At 44.7% G+C, this 16,599-nt stretch overlaps 2 protein-coding genes across 3 annotated transcripts in view; one reads left to right on the forward strand and one right to left on the reverse strand.

Annotated features, from left to right (window-relative positions):
* Positions 1 to 16,599, reverse strand: part of LOC310907637 (ectonucleotide pyrophosphatase/phosphodiesterase family member 1-like) — a gene marked incomplete at its 5' end in the record, with an annotated part of 520,596 nt that overhangs the window by 449,898 nt on the left and 54,099 nt on the right. The window lies entirely within an intron of this gene.
* CCN2 (cellular communication network factor 2) lies at positions 2,029 to 4,844 on the forward strand. Its single transcript, XM_083858023.1, has 5 exons — positions 2,029 to 2,103; positions 2,218 to 2,440; positions 2,533 to 2,784; positions 2,998 to 3,209; positions 3,529 to 4,844. The coding sequence occupies exons 1-5, from the start codon at positions 2,044 to 2,046 to the stop codon at positions 3,823 to 3,825; spliced, it is 1,044 nt and encodes a 347-aa protein (XP_083714149.1). The 5' UTR covers positions 2,029 to 2,043; the 3' UTR covers positions 3,826 to 4,844.

Below are 16,599 nucleotides of genomic sequence, written 5' to 3' on the forward strand. Positions count from 1 at the left end.
TTCTGGTAGTTTGCTACTTTTAAGCATACTTTTTCTGTCAGTGAGATTCTTAGGTTTTGTTTAATAAAATTGTATCTCTAAAAAAACCTCTAACATGGAAAGTTATAAAACATGTCTAGAGTCTCTCTCTCTCTCTCTGATGTTCTCCTACCATATTTAGGCATTTAAAAAAGGCATTCTGTTTACCTGGTTACATTTGCATTTTGGTATGCATGTCATACATAGTTTGGTACACATACTATTTACCCAGCACTGAGGCCACTGGAGTCCTTCAAGTAAATAGAGATTTCAGGAGACCTCATGGTTTTGGGAACATATATTATTTACCATAACTGTTCCTCTGGGATTCATTTTTTCTTTCAAAGCCAATCTCATTTCTTTTGATGGAGAATTTCAAGTAGAAGAAATAACATCCAAATGACTTTACCAGACACAGCACAATGCTGGCAGAATATAAGTAGGAGTTTTACAGCACAATGGTCCTACTGGGGCATTACATGGAAGACCTTCTTTTCCCCTCGTGAATCCTGTTTTATTGCTGCATCATAGCATGGAAGTATGCCTAGACATGGAGGGATGGAAAGAAGTGGGGAGCAAGGGAGAATGGCAGCAGGGGAAAGCCTGCACACAGAAGATGAGATCTCTTAAGGTAACCAGCAGATTTTAGATGGCTTAACGTGATGCATTAAGCTGGTCTCTCTTACTAAGCACTAACGTACTTCCACAGGTCAAAAGCCAAAACACTGGCATTCCTTGCCTTAAAGCAGAGGTCAAACAACATGACATCACTGAATATTCAAATCATACACAGGAGGCGGGGGAAGAGCCATCCTCCCAGTTAAAAAAAAGAAAAAAAAAAACAAAACAATAGTCATAGCAGTTATCTGCAATGACTTAATACAAGCCACAGTGTTTAAGTCCTGGGTTCAGTCAAATACAAACCACAGTGTTAAGGTTTTGGCTAAGTGTGGTGGCATGCCATTCTCTTCTCGTTGTAATCCTGGGGCGGGCCATCAGCAAGGTTGGGAGCAGGGATGTGCGAGGAACGTGTTGCTCAGAAATGACAGCTGCACACAGGCAGTGGGAAAATAATAGCCACTTCTTCCATGCTTCAGACTCCACTCGCAGTGCCAAGTATTTCAGAGTAAATAGGCACTCTCTCTATTCATAGAGAGCATCTATTAGGGAAGGAACACATTACAAATATCCAGTATGATTCAGGGGTACACAGAGTCAATTTATACCCGGTGGTGTAATTATACCTTTTCTCGGTGGTACCAAAGCGCCGGGACCGTTCGCCGCCGGACACCGGGTACCCCGCGCCGCCCCCATCACCCGCCCCGCGTCCCCTGCGCCCGGGGGAGGGAGGGAGGGACGAGCGGGGAGCACAGGGGAAGGGAAACAGCGGATTCCCCCGGACGCCCCTGGCAACCGCTCGGCCGCCCCCCTCGCCCCTTCCCCCCGGACCCGCCGTCCGCCTCGGAATAACGCGCTGCCGGGGGCGGGGGCGGCGGGGAGCGCCCCCAGCCACGGGGACTCGCATTTAAAACATATCGGGAGGAAAAATAAAAAGCCGTGCTGGGGGGGCGAGAGCGTGCGCTGGGGGGCGCCGGCGGAGGAATGCGGGATCAGGGGTCAGGGCCGCTCCGGGGCGGCGGCGGCGGCGCGGGGCGGGGCGGGCGGCGCGGCGCGGCGCGCAGGAATGCGCGGAATGTCGCTGTTTGTCCGCGGCCCCATTCAGCCCATTGGCGAGCCCGCGCCGCCGCCGCCTATAAAGGCGCGTCCGTGCCGGCACTCGGCACTCACACAGCCACTCTCCCGCCGCACTCGGACCGAGCGGAGCGGAGCGGAGGAGAGGAGAGGAGAGGAGAGGAGAGGAGTGGAGAGCGGAGCCGCGCAGCCCCAGCAGCCGCCCCCGGCACAGCCCCGTCCGCCAACGAGGAGATCCGCCCTGCGGGAAGCTCCCGGTCACCTCGGCTCCCCTCGCCGCCCGGCAGCCCGACGTCTCCTCCTCGCCCCCCGCAAGCCCGTGAGCGCTGCAGGATGGCCCCCGGCACCTTGGCCCCGCTGGCCGCAGCGCTGCTGCTCGCCCTGCTCAGCCCGGTAAGCGCTGCCGCCCGCCCCGCCGCCCCTGCCCCGGCCCCGGCCCGGCCCGGCGCTCCCGGCCGCGGCTCTGACACCCCTCTCTCCCTCTCTCTGTCCCCCCGGCACTTGTAGGAGGCTCAGGGCCAGGAGTGCAGCGGGCAGTGCCAGTGCGGAGCGGGGCCGGGCCCCACCTGCCCCGCCGGCGTCTCGCTGGTGCTGGACGGCTGCGGCTGCTGCCGCGTGTGCGCCAAGCAGCTGGGCGAGCTCTGCACCGAGCGCGACCCCTGCGACCACCACAAGGGGCTCTTCTGCGACTTCGGCTCCCCCGCCAACCGCAGGATCGGCGTCTGCACCGGTGAGTGGGGGCCGGGAACAGGGTCCTGCCGGGCGAGGGAAAGAGGGAACCCCCGGCACCCCCGACTCACGCTCTGCCTCTGCCCCTCGCAGCTCGGGACGGCGCCCCGTGCGTGTTCAGCGGCATGGTGTACCGCAGCGGAGAGTCCTTCCAGAGCAGCTGCAAGTACCAGTGCACCTGCCTGGACGGCGCGGTGGGCTGCGTGCCCCTCTGCAGCATGGACGTCCGCCTGCCCAGCCCCGACTGCCCCTACCCGCGCCGGGTGAAGCTCCCTGGAAAGTGCTGCGAGGAGTGGGTCTGCGAGGAGGCCAAGGAGCAGACTGCCGTGGGACCCGCACTTGCCGGTGAGTGGGGGGCTCTCTGCGGATGGCAGCCGGGGGAAGGGGGCGTCCTGCATGGGGGTGAGGGCAGCGGGCACGGGGCAGAGGCTGGAGGGCTGCAGTTAGTGGAATCATCCCTTAGTGTAGCTGCCTGCATTTCTCAGGAAAAGGAAGGAAGGAACATTTAGAAGGCTGAGGTCAGGCAGTGGTCTCATTTTGGTTTTCTGTCTCCTGCAGCTTACAGACTGGAAGACACTTATGGTCCAGACCCAACAATGATGCGTGCCAACTGCCTGGTGCAGACCACAGAATGGAGTGCTTGCTCCAAGACCTGTGGCATGGGTATCTCTACCAGGGTCACCAACGATAATGCCTTCTGCAGACTGGAGAAACAGAGTAGACTCTGCATGGTCAGACCTTGTGAAGCAGACCTGGAGGAGAACATCAAGGTAAATACTATTATCTTTACATATGCTGCACTAGGTTACTTCCATCCTCTAGTGATCAAAAGTGCAGTGCTGACAGGTAGTCAGTTTCAAGTGATTTACTTTGAAATTTGGGTTTTACCCTAGTGGTGATCACTATTTAGTGAATTAGTTAAATGTCCTTAGTTTTCTCTCATGCTGTATTATGGCACTGTATAAGACAATCTTGCCTAATGATAATACAGTAAGGATTAGCATGTCTGCTCACCACTATCTTGCAAGCTTAGTGTGCTTTGTGAAAGCCTACCTTCTAAACATCTCGTATTCACTTCTATCCTAACAGAAAGGCAAAAAGTGCATTCGCACCCCCAAAATCTCCAAGCCCATCAAGTTTGAGCTGTCTGGCTGCACCAGCGTGAAGACCTACAGAGCCAAGTTCTGTGGTGTTTGCACTGACGGGCGCTGCTGCACACCCCACAGAACAGCCACCCTCCCTGTGGAGTTCAAGTGCCCTGATGGGGAGATCATGAAAAGGAAAATGATGTTCATCAAGACCTGCGCGTGCCACTACAACTGCCCTGGAGACAATGACATCTTCGAGTCTCTGTACTACAGAAAGATGTATGGAGACATGGCATAAAGCCAGAAGGAGACGCTAAGTACATTCTCAACTTGAACTGATTTGCATCTCATTTTGTAAACATGATTCAATAGCACAAGGTATTTAAATCAGTTTTTTTTTTTAATTTCAACAAACTGCTCCGTGTGACTTAAGACAATTTTTCTACTGACCGCAAATGGTGGTTTGAAGAAGAACGTAAAACGGACAGTGGGACCACAGCAAGACACAGCTTCAGAACATATTGTTCCTGAGGTGGTGTGATGGGCTTAAGGGAAACAGGCAGGAAAAGCAGAGATTCAAGTAAATGTTCCCTTCACGTGGTACAGCATGCTTCATCTAGTAGTGCAATTGAGAAGAGACCATTAGCATGTTTGCTGGCGCTGGCCTAGAGACAGCAACAGCTGGAATGCAAACAACCCAGCAAAGTGCTAAGTAGAAGGTGTTCTGTTAGTCAGGACAGTAATGTTTCAGCTCTGACACTGATTCAGATGGCTTGACCAGCAAGAATCAGAATCATGTCAACTAGACTGGACAGCTTGTGGCAGTTAATTTACCTGTAACAAGCTACTTTTTATGAATATTGTAAATACTGTGTGTATATATATTTGTACAGTTATCTAAATTAATTTAAAGTTTTGTGCTTTTGTTTAATGCTTTGAAAGTTCAATGATAGCCTTCTTTTTTGGAACAAGATAGGTAAGATTTAAAGCTTGTTTGACAATGCATTCAAAGCATGAAATAGATACTCTAGTGGAAATTGTTCAGATAGAGCCAAATGGTGAGTTGAGGTCAAGATGAAATTGAGGTGCCAGTAATGTTACAAAGCATTTGTCTGGCAAAATATGTTTGCTTACTACTTTATAAGACAAGTGGCTTTAAGAGAAATGGCTCTTCTGTAGCTCATCAGTCTTTCCACTTGAGCATTTGTTTCTTTCTTTGACTATGGCTCTTTTTGGACAGTTTATTTGTTGAGAAGTGTGACCAAAAGTTACATGTTTGCACCTTTTTAGTTGAAAATAAAGTATTTATATTTTTTATATAAATGGCTTGGTATTTCATTTACCTGTAGTCTCTACCATTCCTTCTCATGTTTCTAAAGAGGTTGCCTTTGCACTCGGTGAAAATCAACTAATATGTGGTGACTTCTTTCTCCAGAAGCACATACACTTAGGAATAAGCTAATGATTTACTTATTCTGTTACTAGTGAACCAACTGTCGTTTGTTACTCTTCTGAATTTAGAATGGAGGGAAGAGCCAGGCTTGCTTTGCCAACCCATTAGAAAGTGAAGCAGGTCTCCTCATGCATCCCATGTAGTTTGAAGGGAGCCAGCTGGTCACCATGGTATTCAGCTGCTGTTGAAATACACCACACAACGTGCTTGATTACATTGAGGTGTTCCACTGGTTAAGACTTCTTTTCAACTAAGGAAAGGAAAATATTTTTAATTACTGAAAGCATTGACTCTAGACTCGAATCCAGAAGTCCAAAATTTGGTGCAATTCTCAGGGAAGAGCTAATGAGTTGTATCATAAAAATCACAGAATACTACAGGTTGGAAGGGGCCTCTAAAAAACTTGTGATTTAACCTTCATGCAGTGTAGGACTAATTTAGGTGGAGCTTTACTTGAATTAACACCTAAGTGTTAATGGTAGAACACTGAACTCTGGTGGCAATTACACAGATTATCTTCCTGTGTGCTGATGAGGCCAAATCATTGTATGTGACATTATATGTGTAAAGTGTCCATGGGTTCAAACTCTTGCAGGCCCATGGATAAGAAGGATTTTAAGAGCTACACATTTTGATAATGGTCCAAACATTCTTCTTAGATAAGCAAGAACTACTGTAAGGACAGTTGTGAGTCACTTGCCTCATCCCCCTGAAGCTAAAAGAAAAGCTTCAGTCCTGTGCTGAGTCCTACATTAATAACAGACTTTTTTGTCCCTTTATTAAGACAAGGAGATTCTTTGAATTCAAAATTAACCTTTGCACTAGAAGCATTAGTTCTTGTTTTCAGAAAAAAGCATGCTCTCCAACAAGAATCCTTTTCAGGCAAACAAGTTCAATCTGGAATTTCCTGGTGCTGAAAGAGTGTTAGCTTACAAAAATGTCCATCCTTCCTGAGCACCTTCCAATCCCATTGATTTCAGCTAGCATTAGCAGCAAATCGGTGTAACACCAGCTTTGACTAATGATGAACAACAGAGCCCTAAACTAATGGGAAGTCAATGGGAGTCTCGCCAATAGCTTCACCAGCCTTTGCTCAAGGCCATAGAAGCATTTTCCCTTCCTCAGAAAAATAAAAGGAATTCTCCTGGCATGAGGAAGTGGCTTTCTATGTCCCATATGAAATACTTTTGGGTAGCCTCTGGCTCTTATGCTCCCTGAGACTCTCCAGCATTTTTTCTCTATTTTTTTTTTCAGGTTATGAATATTGTGCAGCCATTCAGTTCACCCTGGAAACACTTCAAACACTCATACAACACCAAGGACTGGTTGCCTGACTGCGACTGTGGCTCCACCCCCAAATAACAAGAAAACTGTAATTTCTAGTTCCAGAAAGGACAGGATGTACATGGACTTCATTCATAACCATTGCCGTAGAAGCTCTCAGGATTAGCAGAACAGAAAGAAGCACAATGTACCTGGCAGGTTGGGATTAATTCCTGTGAGAGTTGGGGTGCTTATGGCACTGCTTAAATCTGTTGATGAACAGCTCTGCCCTGCAGTCTTTTACCAGTTAGCATCAGATATTATAATGAATGACATTTCCTAATACTATAATTCTCATGAGCCTCATGACCACGGGCCCATGAGATTCACTCATGTTCTGCTCCCAGCTCTCTGCAGCGTGGGCTGTATCTCCAACCCCTAAGCCACACAACGCTGTGGCCTCCCCAGGCACTGTCGTCCAGCTGTGCCTGGAAAACAAGGCTGGAGGGTCAGAGACCAACAGCAGGGCTCTGGTTGAGGAAGGGCTGTCTGAAAGACACCCACAAAGGGGTTCCCCCAAAGCAGCCCAGGACCACTACCTATCCTTCCCCAGATTATGTGATGATGAAACTGCCTTGACAGCCATCTGAAACATTTCTGCACTGTTTCACAGGCCAGCAGAGCACAGAAGAGGCCTGTCAGAATATTTTGATAGTAGTTTGCAGTCGCCACTGTGAATTTAAATAAGGAAGTATGCTACATATGCAAATCTGTTAATCAAGTTGCTGAGCATATCAGGGATCATAAAACTCAGGTATGCATTATAATGGATTGCATTCCTTTTTCCAGGAACATGTGTAGTCTTCTGACAGAAACATACATTTTACACCGTTTCATAGGTGTTAGACCTCTGAAAGTAAAGAAATTTAAATATTTTGTTGTAAGCTCTCCTAGAGGTAGTAGGTAGGCATCATACTGTTTGTAAGGCTTTCTTTCTAAGGTATCCCAGGAAAAAGGAGCTCTTGTGTGGAATTCATGGCATCTTAAATGATTGCTACAATGTGGACCTTTCAACCGTAAAGAAGTTTCCTGATTTCATTCTTTGTGCCTAAGATGCATAGATGGAAGAATAAAAACTGAGTTCAAAAGTCCAAAGTCACTTACATGGGAGAGAACACTGGTTCACGTTCCTTTCAAAATACCTTTTTTTGGAGGTCTGCTTTTGGTTGTTTGCATCCTCAGAAAATCCTATTGTGCAGGTTGGCTATTGTATTTTTAAAATATTTTATTCACATATGAAAGTATATTCATTCTAGTTACTAGCTCCTTTAAATGGATCCCCAGCTATATTAATAATACAGTTAGTAAAGAATCACTGTAAAGTCAATACTAATTTAATAGAAGGTATTCAATTAAATATTAAACAGAAATTCAAGGTCGCTGGAGACCAGAATATCAAATACTTTGAAATAGTTCTAAGCCATCGTATTTCAGATTTTTGTACCATAACACTTTTGCATGGCTTTGCAGCTTAGTTTTCTAACACAATACAGATGTGAACAACAGACATGGATTATAGCCCTTTCATATGAAATAGGCTCTACTGTCCAGATGGAAATTTGTCAGATTCCTCAGAGCTAAGACACATCCAAAAGACACTAGTTTAAAAAGTCTTCAAGAATGAGCCACTTTTAATGATCTGAAACCACACAGGAATAAATAAGTCTTTGAACAGTATCCAGTTGTTTGTCTCACAAAGAAGGGGACTCAGCTGAGAAAACTGACTTTTGGACACCACTAGAAATAGCATATTCTTTACTAGATCATTTGTATTTTTTCATGTAGCATAGCTTTTTTCAAATCTTGCACTTGAAGAAAGCTCTCATTTCATTATACTGAAAAGGACATTAAAGTAAGAAGGAACAGTAATATTCTTACCTGAATATATAATAATTCAACCATTCTGACTTTGTATCCTACCACCAAAACCCCAAGTTCTTTAAAAACAGTGCTTAAATGTGGCTTTAACTGATGTTATACTATGCCTACATATGGAAGTAGTTAGCAAGGAGAAGTTGGGATGAAATACCACTGTAAGGCTTTGCCCAAAACCCAAGAAGAATCTGAGAGAGGAAGTAATTCAGTTAACTTATTTTTCCTCTCATTTTCCACTTTTTTTTCCTCCCTGCAGTTCCTTTGATTCATGTCCATAAATGGACATACCAAAACCCACTACATTCTCACAGTGTTTTTCAGCCTGCCTGGAACCAGGAAATACCAGGAATTTCTTCAAGGAACCTGTTCCCAAACTGTACTAAAGCCTTCAACACATTTAGTATTTGAACAGAGTTGAGAAGCATGACTAAGGTCCCATCTCCACTGCACGATTCAGCATTGCTGCTGCATCAGAGAACAACTGCTTGCACTCCTTAGTGCTAGCTCTGGCTTTTTCAGCTCTTCTCTATGCTAGTCTAAGCCCACATCCCTAGAGTAGAGAACTTGGACCCATTCTGAAATGTCCCACCCTGAAACATCTGGCTGCATATTGTGGCAGCATTCCTCAGCTCCTGTCATTGGGGCAGCGCCAATTGCAGGATTATATACATTTGCTTAATGGTAAGTAAATTCAACCCTGACAGTAGTATAATGGTGTTTATGTTGCGAGGAACAAAGCATTTTACAGCCTCCTGAGCAGGACCAAAAGGTTGCTAACACGGTACTGCAGTGCTAATACAATCCAGTGGTGCCTCCATTCATTACTCAGCCCCATTAACTGAGCCACTGAAAGAAATGCGCAATCCAAATAAATGTTTGTTGGTTTAAATTAGACCTATTAAAAGCAGGTATTTAGCAGCTTTCAGCAGCTATGAAATATGTTTTCCTGCTCCTGAGCTGAATGCTAAGAACCAGCTTTTCAGCTGGTTTTCAGGACTCTGGTCAGCCTAGCTAACCAACATAACTGTAGTCAGACTGGTTTAGACCACCTATGACCCAAAATCCTAGAGGTTGTACAATTTTAGGGGAACTGCATGGGACTGTGTATCTTGGAGGGCTCTTGGGAGGACACAGGTTGGGCTCCTGTGGTATTTGGTGGGCAATAAGCACTTCCAAGAGCACAAACTGCACAAGAGAGTATTCTCTAAACAGCTAAAATTACAACCTAGTACAACCTACTAAGGAAGTGTTGCACCAGTTTATCTGCTGAATGGAAGAGAAGGACAAGGATTCAAAACAGATCTGAAATATTATTCAAACTTTAGACAATGTAGTATGTGGGAAGGTATTAGATATAAACTTAATACACTGTGATATGGTGTTAAGTATGCTTTTTTAATTAACAGAGCAATGGAAATAAGTAAGAAGTCATATTTGGCCTTTTCCATTTATACATGCTGTTCTAATTCTAAGTTTGTCGTGGAGTTAAAAAGTCCAAGATCAGTAAGTTGATCAAGATTCTGAAATCTAATATGTTAGGAGTTAATGAAGAAAGCCAGCTCATCTTATCTTGGGAACTGCCACGAGTGTCTCTAAGTGGGTTTTCCCATCAGCCTCTTAGCTGTAGTTGCCCATGTGGGGGAATCTGCTCAACTGAGGTTTTTCTTCACCTGTGACTCAAAGGATTTTCATATGATGGCATAGAAATGAATTATTTCTTAACTTCCATTGATTCTTCCAGCCACATCTTCATGGGCAATGAGTAGTCACTTTGGAAAACACTGCATAGATAAGAATATGCCCCAGCCAGGGATCTTGAATGGATCCCAGCATGGCTAATGCCTGTGAGAAGTCACCTGGGATCAGTATTTCAAGGGAAAGCAATATTTGCTTTTTCTTGCTATGTTAAAGGTACAGCTTTTCTGCTTATCCTTATGATCCACAGGAGTACTAAAGAGCACTCTAGAAGTGCCATTTTATTTTACAGTCAATTGATTACAGACACCAGGAAATGCTGTTAGAGAAGAATTGGCAATGCTATCCCACTTCACAAGAGGGTGCCTTAGAGGTAGTCAACAGGGAAAACACCTCAAGTAAGGATACTCTGTGAAGTTTAACCTTACACACACACAAGCACCCACACACACAGACATCCCCACTGTAGCTCTCTGTATTATCTAGCTATTCTCATGAAGATGCATTTATAATATAAATGTGTCACCTTATACAATATTCTAGATGTGAATATGCTCATGTTACCCTTTGGATAACTGCATGCAATGGGGATTTTTAGTTCTGGCTTTTCTGACTTCTGCAGAAATATAATGAGCATGGCAAATCCTGGAAGTACAGCCAGCCTTAAGAGTGCAAGAATTATCTGGGTAAAAATTTGGGTTTTGTATGAAGAAATAGTGGACTTTTTACATGCAGAAATAAAGCATGACTCTTCTGTTTTTAAGAGTGTTTTCATTTCATACAGTTGAAAAGCAAATTAGAGACTATTTATGTAATGTTTTCTTTGGCTTCTGCCTGGCATTCTCCACAGGCCTTATCATAAAATAATTTAGAAACAATATGTATATTTGTTAACAACCACACACAGACAAATACAATGGCCCTCTCAACAGAAATCAGAGATAAACAAGCAACTGGCTGATAAAATCTCTTTGTGCTGTACAGTTACTGATGATTGTGAGAGGCAGCAGTATCTACTTCCAAATAGTTTACAGTTACGCCTAAAATCTCTCTAAGATTATTTATTAGACTTCATTAAACCAGTCTTCAAATATTTTTTTGTTCTGTACATCCACACCAGGACAAGTTGTGGGGTAGTAGGATTGCACAAAAACATCCTGTCCTTTAGACAGAAAATAAAGAAACACTGGCACCTGTATTTTGTCTGTTTCTTTTCCAAAACAAGGAGGAGGCAAAAGTTGGTCCGTCATTTTATTTCATGAGTTCATTTAGATAAAAGTGGTTTCACTGACGAGGCAACTTTAAAGCATATAATTTCTGGTAGATGATGTTGTTTATAGATAGCGTAGGAAGTACAGCAATATATTCCGTATTTCTCCCAGCTAGCACTTAATACCCCACGTGAACCCGTGGGATATCAACTCCTGAAACACCAAATGACTACAAAGACCCTGTCAGGTCCCAGCTGGCAGAGGGCTCTTCCTCGGCACCGCAGTGACACCGTGTGGCAGCTCCGCAGTGCCTTTTGCTCCGGGGACAAACCTCGCCTCCCCACCAGGGAAGATAAAACAAGCTCACGCTCTTTTTAGTGGAAGGTATTTGGTTACTCACTTGAAACAATTCGTGCTATTTTGTTACAAGGGATGATGTGACATCATGTAAGCGTAGACTTGTTTGAAATACAGGAAATCTTTTCTCAAAGTGGATTAAAGTAACAGCTACACGGTTCTGCCTGAGCACCATGCTTTGCTTAGATATCATTGCATCATTGTTATCTATATTGAAGATACAGAAAATGAAATCCTCAAAGTGCATGGCACATCACTATAATATGCCACAATACATCACAATAGTTTTCACCAGGAAGAACCTGGAAAAATACACAGGAAGAGGGACTATTAATGACAGTATGGCTTTATAGGAGAGTAGGTTTTAATTATCTTGCTTTTTATCTTCATTCTTCTTAAAAACTAATCAACACTAGAAGGTTCATCTTTTAGGATGAGCTGAAGTTACTTCTCCTTAGGCAGATACAGGTTCATGTGTAGGCTTTGGGGATCTGTCAGAAATCCATAAAATTACCTTATGGATCTTATTATCTAATTACATCTCCTTTTTTCCAGATGACTAATTATATTACAATAAGCTTTGGGGTCAAATTGTTGAAAGTGACGAATTACCTCCTGACTTCTTCAACATGCATAGACAATGAGTCACATCCATTTTGTGTAGGTTTGGTCTACTAAATAGGTCATTGATGCTCTGGATCTAACCCAAAACTACTGTAAAAACTTGGAGGTTTTTTGTTGTTGTTTGGGTTTTTTTGTTTGATAGAGGGTTTTTTTGAGAGAAAGCTGTGGACAACCTGGATTATAATATGTAATCTCCAAGATGACATCCATTTCTGCAAGACATCACAAGAACAATTGAGATTAAATAATTAAATGGTGTCTACAGAGTCACAAAGCACTTCTGCTCTGTTGAAGCCAGCAATGGGAGATGGCAATGTGCATTTTAAGCGATTTTAGCTTACCTGTACAAGAAAGTTCCACTGGCGTGTTTCATAAACAGGATATACAGTAATTCATATGAAAATAAAAGCTTCCTTGGTGATGGGAAATTATGCATAACTTCTTCTGCAGTATTTTGATTCTTTGCACCTCAGCAATTCTGGCTTCCCTCATCTCTAAAAATTCTACTAGGTGTGTTAGCTAATTACAAGAATGTAAAGAACCTCATAAGAAGTCTAGGAAAGCCCATTCTTTTCAGGTGGTTTGCCTGGATTTCTACTGTCCTGGGGCCATGTTTCCTTACAAAATTACACTGAGCATAACAGATCGCTTCTCAGTTATTCCAGATCAGACCAGAAGAGGGCCAGATATCACCAGCAAATGCATCTGTGTTCACTATTCATTCGAAGTATAATGTATCTATATGTCCATAAACATTTCATTTTGAACACCAGAATCAAGTGTACATGATTTCCTTCTCCATGTAAAGAGACTAAATACAGCTTTAGACCTAGTTACAGAACCGTGACAAAGAGCATAATTACTTTTTTATAGTGGACTGTGCCATCCTCTACATTCAGCAGAAGACTTAGAAGCCAAGCCACAAGACTTAAAAATTAATTCATCGCCCTCAAGCAATGTGCTTTCTGCCACAGAGGAATTCGAGGCTCTGGCATAGATGCAGGACAGCAAAAGTAAGGCCTGCAGCTGAGACATTTGGAGAGACACAAAGAAATTCTCTGTCAAGTTTCAGAACGAGCCTGGTGCTAAAGCACAGCTTTGCCAGAGTGCCACAAATGCAGAGATTCATAACAACTAGATGGGAAATTAACAAATGTGACACACATCTGCAAGAAGGGCTGGAAGGAGATCTGGGGACCTGCATGCCTATCAGCCTGACCTTGGTTCCCGGGAAGGTCATGGAGCAGATCATCTTTAATGCAATCACATGACATGAACTGGACAACCAAGGGACCATCCCGACCAGCATGGGCTTTAAAAAGGCAGATCCTCTTTGACCAACCTCCTTTTATGAAAGGCTGCGCACATTGTTTACCTGGACTTTAGTAAAGTCTTTGACACCGTTTCCCACAGATTCTCCCAGAAAAACTGGCTGTTCATGGCTTGGGTAGGTACATAGCTTGCTGGGTAAAAAGTGTGTGGGTGGCTGACTCCAGAGAGTGGTGGTGAATGGATTTACATCCAGCTGGAGGCTGGTCATGGATGGTGTTCCCCAAGATTCAGTACTGGGACCATCCTGTTTAACATCTTCACTGATAACTTGCATGAGGGGATCAAGTGCTGATGGTGGTTGTTGTACCTTCCCTCGAAAAGTATCTCTTCTGGAGAAGCCACTTGGGTGGGCACACAGGCAAGGACAAGTCCACACACCATACACACCACAGCTAGCTCAGCAAGGAGAGGCAGGAAGGGTCTCCTGTGTAAGTTCCAGTGCAGTTTATTTTACAGACATACCCCAAAGAGTTCAGGGACAGAAAGACCCAGATCAAAGGAGTTCTCAGGATTAAGTATGGGGTCAGGAACCAATGGTCTGAGGGCAAAGGGGGGTACAAGGGCAGGGCAAAGAGCAATGACCCACAGGGGACATGGGGGCAGACCACCAGGGATACCACAACCAATGGGGAAACAGGGAAAGGAGAAACCTCGAGCAGAGCACCATGGGAGAGAATCTTTTCTTTCAGCCTAGGTGGGGAAACTATATGGTAGATTCTTCCAGGGCAAATCCCCAAGCCCTCAGGGGATTCAACCCTGAGGGGTTCAAAGGTTTCCACAAAGTGCACCTTCAGTCGGTTCACAGAGGACACCAAGTTAGGTGGGAATGTCCATCCTGTAGGACAGGAAGGCTCTGCAGAGGGATTTGAACAGGCTGGATTGATGGGCCAAGCCAAATACCATAAATTAAGTGCTGAGTGTTGCTGACTGCCTGGGTCACAACAACCCCATGTAACCTTTCAGGTTTAGGGCACAGTGCCTGGGAAGATGCCTGATGGAAAGGACCTGGGGTGCTGGTGACAGCAGCTGAACATGAGCCAGCTGTGCCCAGGTGGCCAAGAAGGTGTCCTGGCCTGTATCAGCAATAGTGTGGCCAGAAGGAGCAGGGCAGGGATCATCTCCTCTGTGTTCAGAACTGTTGAGGCCATGACTTGAATCCTGTGTTCAGTTCTGGGCCACTCACTTCAAGAAAGACATTGAGATGCAAGAGCAAGTTTAGAGAAGGTTGACAAAGCTGGTGAAGGGTCTGGAACACAAGTTCTATGAGGAGTGGCTGAGGGAGCTGGGGTTGTTTTACCTGGAGAAAAGGAAACTCAGAGGTGACCTTATCACTCTCTACAACTTACTGAAAGGTGAGTGTAGCCAGGTGGGGGTCAGCCTTTCCTCCCAAGTAACAAACAAAAGGATGAGAGGAAAAGAGCATGAAGTTGCACCAGGGGAGTTTTATTTTGGGTATTAGAAAATTTTTCTCACCAATGATCTGTGAACCATCAGAATGCCCACAGTAGTAGTTACTGTCCTTGGAAGCATTTAGGAGATGTGTGGATGTGGCACTTAGTGACATGGTTTCATGGTGGACTTGGCAGCGCTGGGTTAATGGCTGGACTCAATGATCTTAGAGATCTTATCCAACCAGAATGATTCTGATTCTATGACTGTCAGACATGCCATTGTGCCTTATGGACATGACCAAAGGCAGTTCTGCTGTCTTCTGATCAGCCTGGAGTTTTGGGGTGTCTCAAAACTCTTGTATCTCACAGTATTTGTTTTATTTCAGTAAATTTAAAATAGAGAACTAAACATGCAATAAATGGCAACATAAATTTGACACATGTTGTGGCTGAGGAGGAATACAATAATTTGCAATGGTATCCTCTAAAATCTGTTTCCAGGCTTCCAAAATTATTCCAAGTTTGTCCGTGGTCTCCATAGCAGCCTTTCCCGAGGCTCAAGCCTGGTGTGGTGACTCACAGTGGTTCAGCAGAGGACTCAAATCCTTTCCAGGGAGTCTGAGTCACAGGATGCCAAACCTGGACTGGTTTCCTGTAATATAGAGGTTCCTGAGCTATGGTAGATGTACCACTCATGGTACACAAGCCACATCAGCATGATGCTCCAACACCTCCCAGACATTGCCACAAAGTATGTGAGGGTAAGCAGGAGATGTTGCTGCTGCTGGCAAACAAACACAAATATTTGGAAACTCATGCTTTAATACGTTCCTGGACTCTTACTAACTCTGCCCCTAAACTCCTCAGAAGAGCAAAAACAGTTTACCACAGTGCAGCAGTAAAAGAGCCGAATATAGAGCTCACCATGAACCCTGAGCTGGTTTCCCGAGCTCATTAGTGGTGCTGCTGTGGGCACAGAGTGTTACAGCAGCTGCCCTGTGACCCTGCAGCACTGGAAGTTCCTCACGCTGCTCTTATTCCTGAGCATCCACTCTGGAGTGGTACATTGGGCAACTCCTTCTGGCACAGGTACCTCCTCAGCAACAAGCTTGAGCTTTGCAGCAGACTTTGACAGAGGGGAGGTCAGAAATGAGATCTTTGCCTCTTAGATTAGCATCCTAACCACAGAGTCACAGATTGAGGCTTCCTTTTATATTTCTTTCTGACTTCTGGTCCCCATGAATCTCGTTTTCCTGCAGAAGTGGGTGCCCTCCCATGCAGCAGATGGGCAGTTCCTCCCAGCTTGCTGAATATGTCTTATAACCTTGTATTTAAAGGGATAATTTTGTACTTTGAATCCACTCAGACTAAGAAAAGGCAGGAGCCCAGGCCACCCACTTGCTGGATGACACAGGGAAGCCTCTGGCAGGTGCTTTTAGCAGACAGCTGTTGTGCACCAGGCTGGACACAGTGGTTTAGTGTATTCGGGATGTGTTGAGAAGAGATTTACAAGAACAGTCCTGTCTGAAATACAGTTAGATATTGCCTAATTTTCTTTAAACATGGTAGATCCTGAGGTAAATAAGACCAAGAAACCCCAACATATTAGTCAGGCAAATTACCTCTCAGTTACTGACAGTAGCAACCAGTGATATAAATCTGTATCACCCGAAGGCACAACTCTACTTGTCTTGTGACACATTTCACTTCTAGGCACATCCAGACCCATGAGCTGAAATCTGCTTTTCCTCTATCTTTTTCACTTGAAAGAAGGCAATACTACACAACAAAGAAGCAGTTATATTCAGTAA

Source organism: Zosterops lateralis (assembly GCF_965231275.1).
Source record: "Zosterops lateralis genome assembly, chromosome: 3".
NCBI classification, from domain to species: domain Eukaryota; kingdom Metazoa; phylum Chordata; class Aves; order Passeriformes; family Zosteropidae; genus Zosterops; species Zosterops lateralis.

What these genes read in the sequence shown, in the direction of transcription:
- CCN2 (XM_083858023.1), top strand. Translation starts at nt 2,044, where the DNA reads ATGGCCCCCGGCACCTTGGCCCCGCTGGCCGCAGCGCTGCTGCTCGCC. An exon ending in CGTGGGACCCGCACTTGCCG is followed by an intron (nt 2,785 to 2,997) that starts GTGAGTGGGGGG and finishes TGTCTCCTGCAG; the next exon opens with CTTACAGACTGGAAGACACT. An exon ending in ACCTGGAGGAGAACATCAAG is followed by an intron (nt 3,210 to 3,528) that starts GTAAATACTATT and finishes CTATCCTAACAG; the next exon opens with AAAGGCAAAAAGTGCATTCG.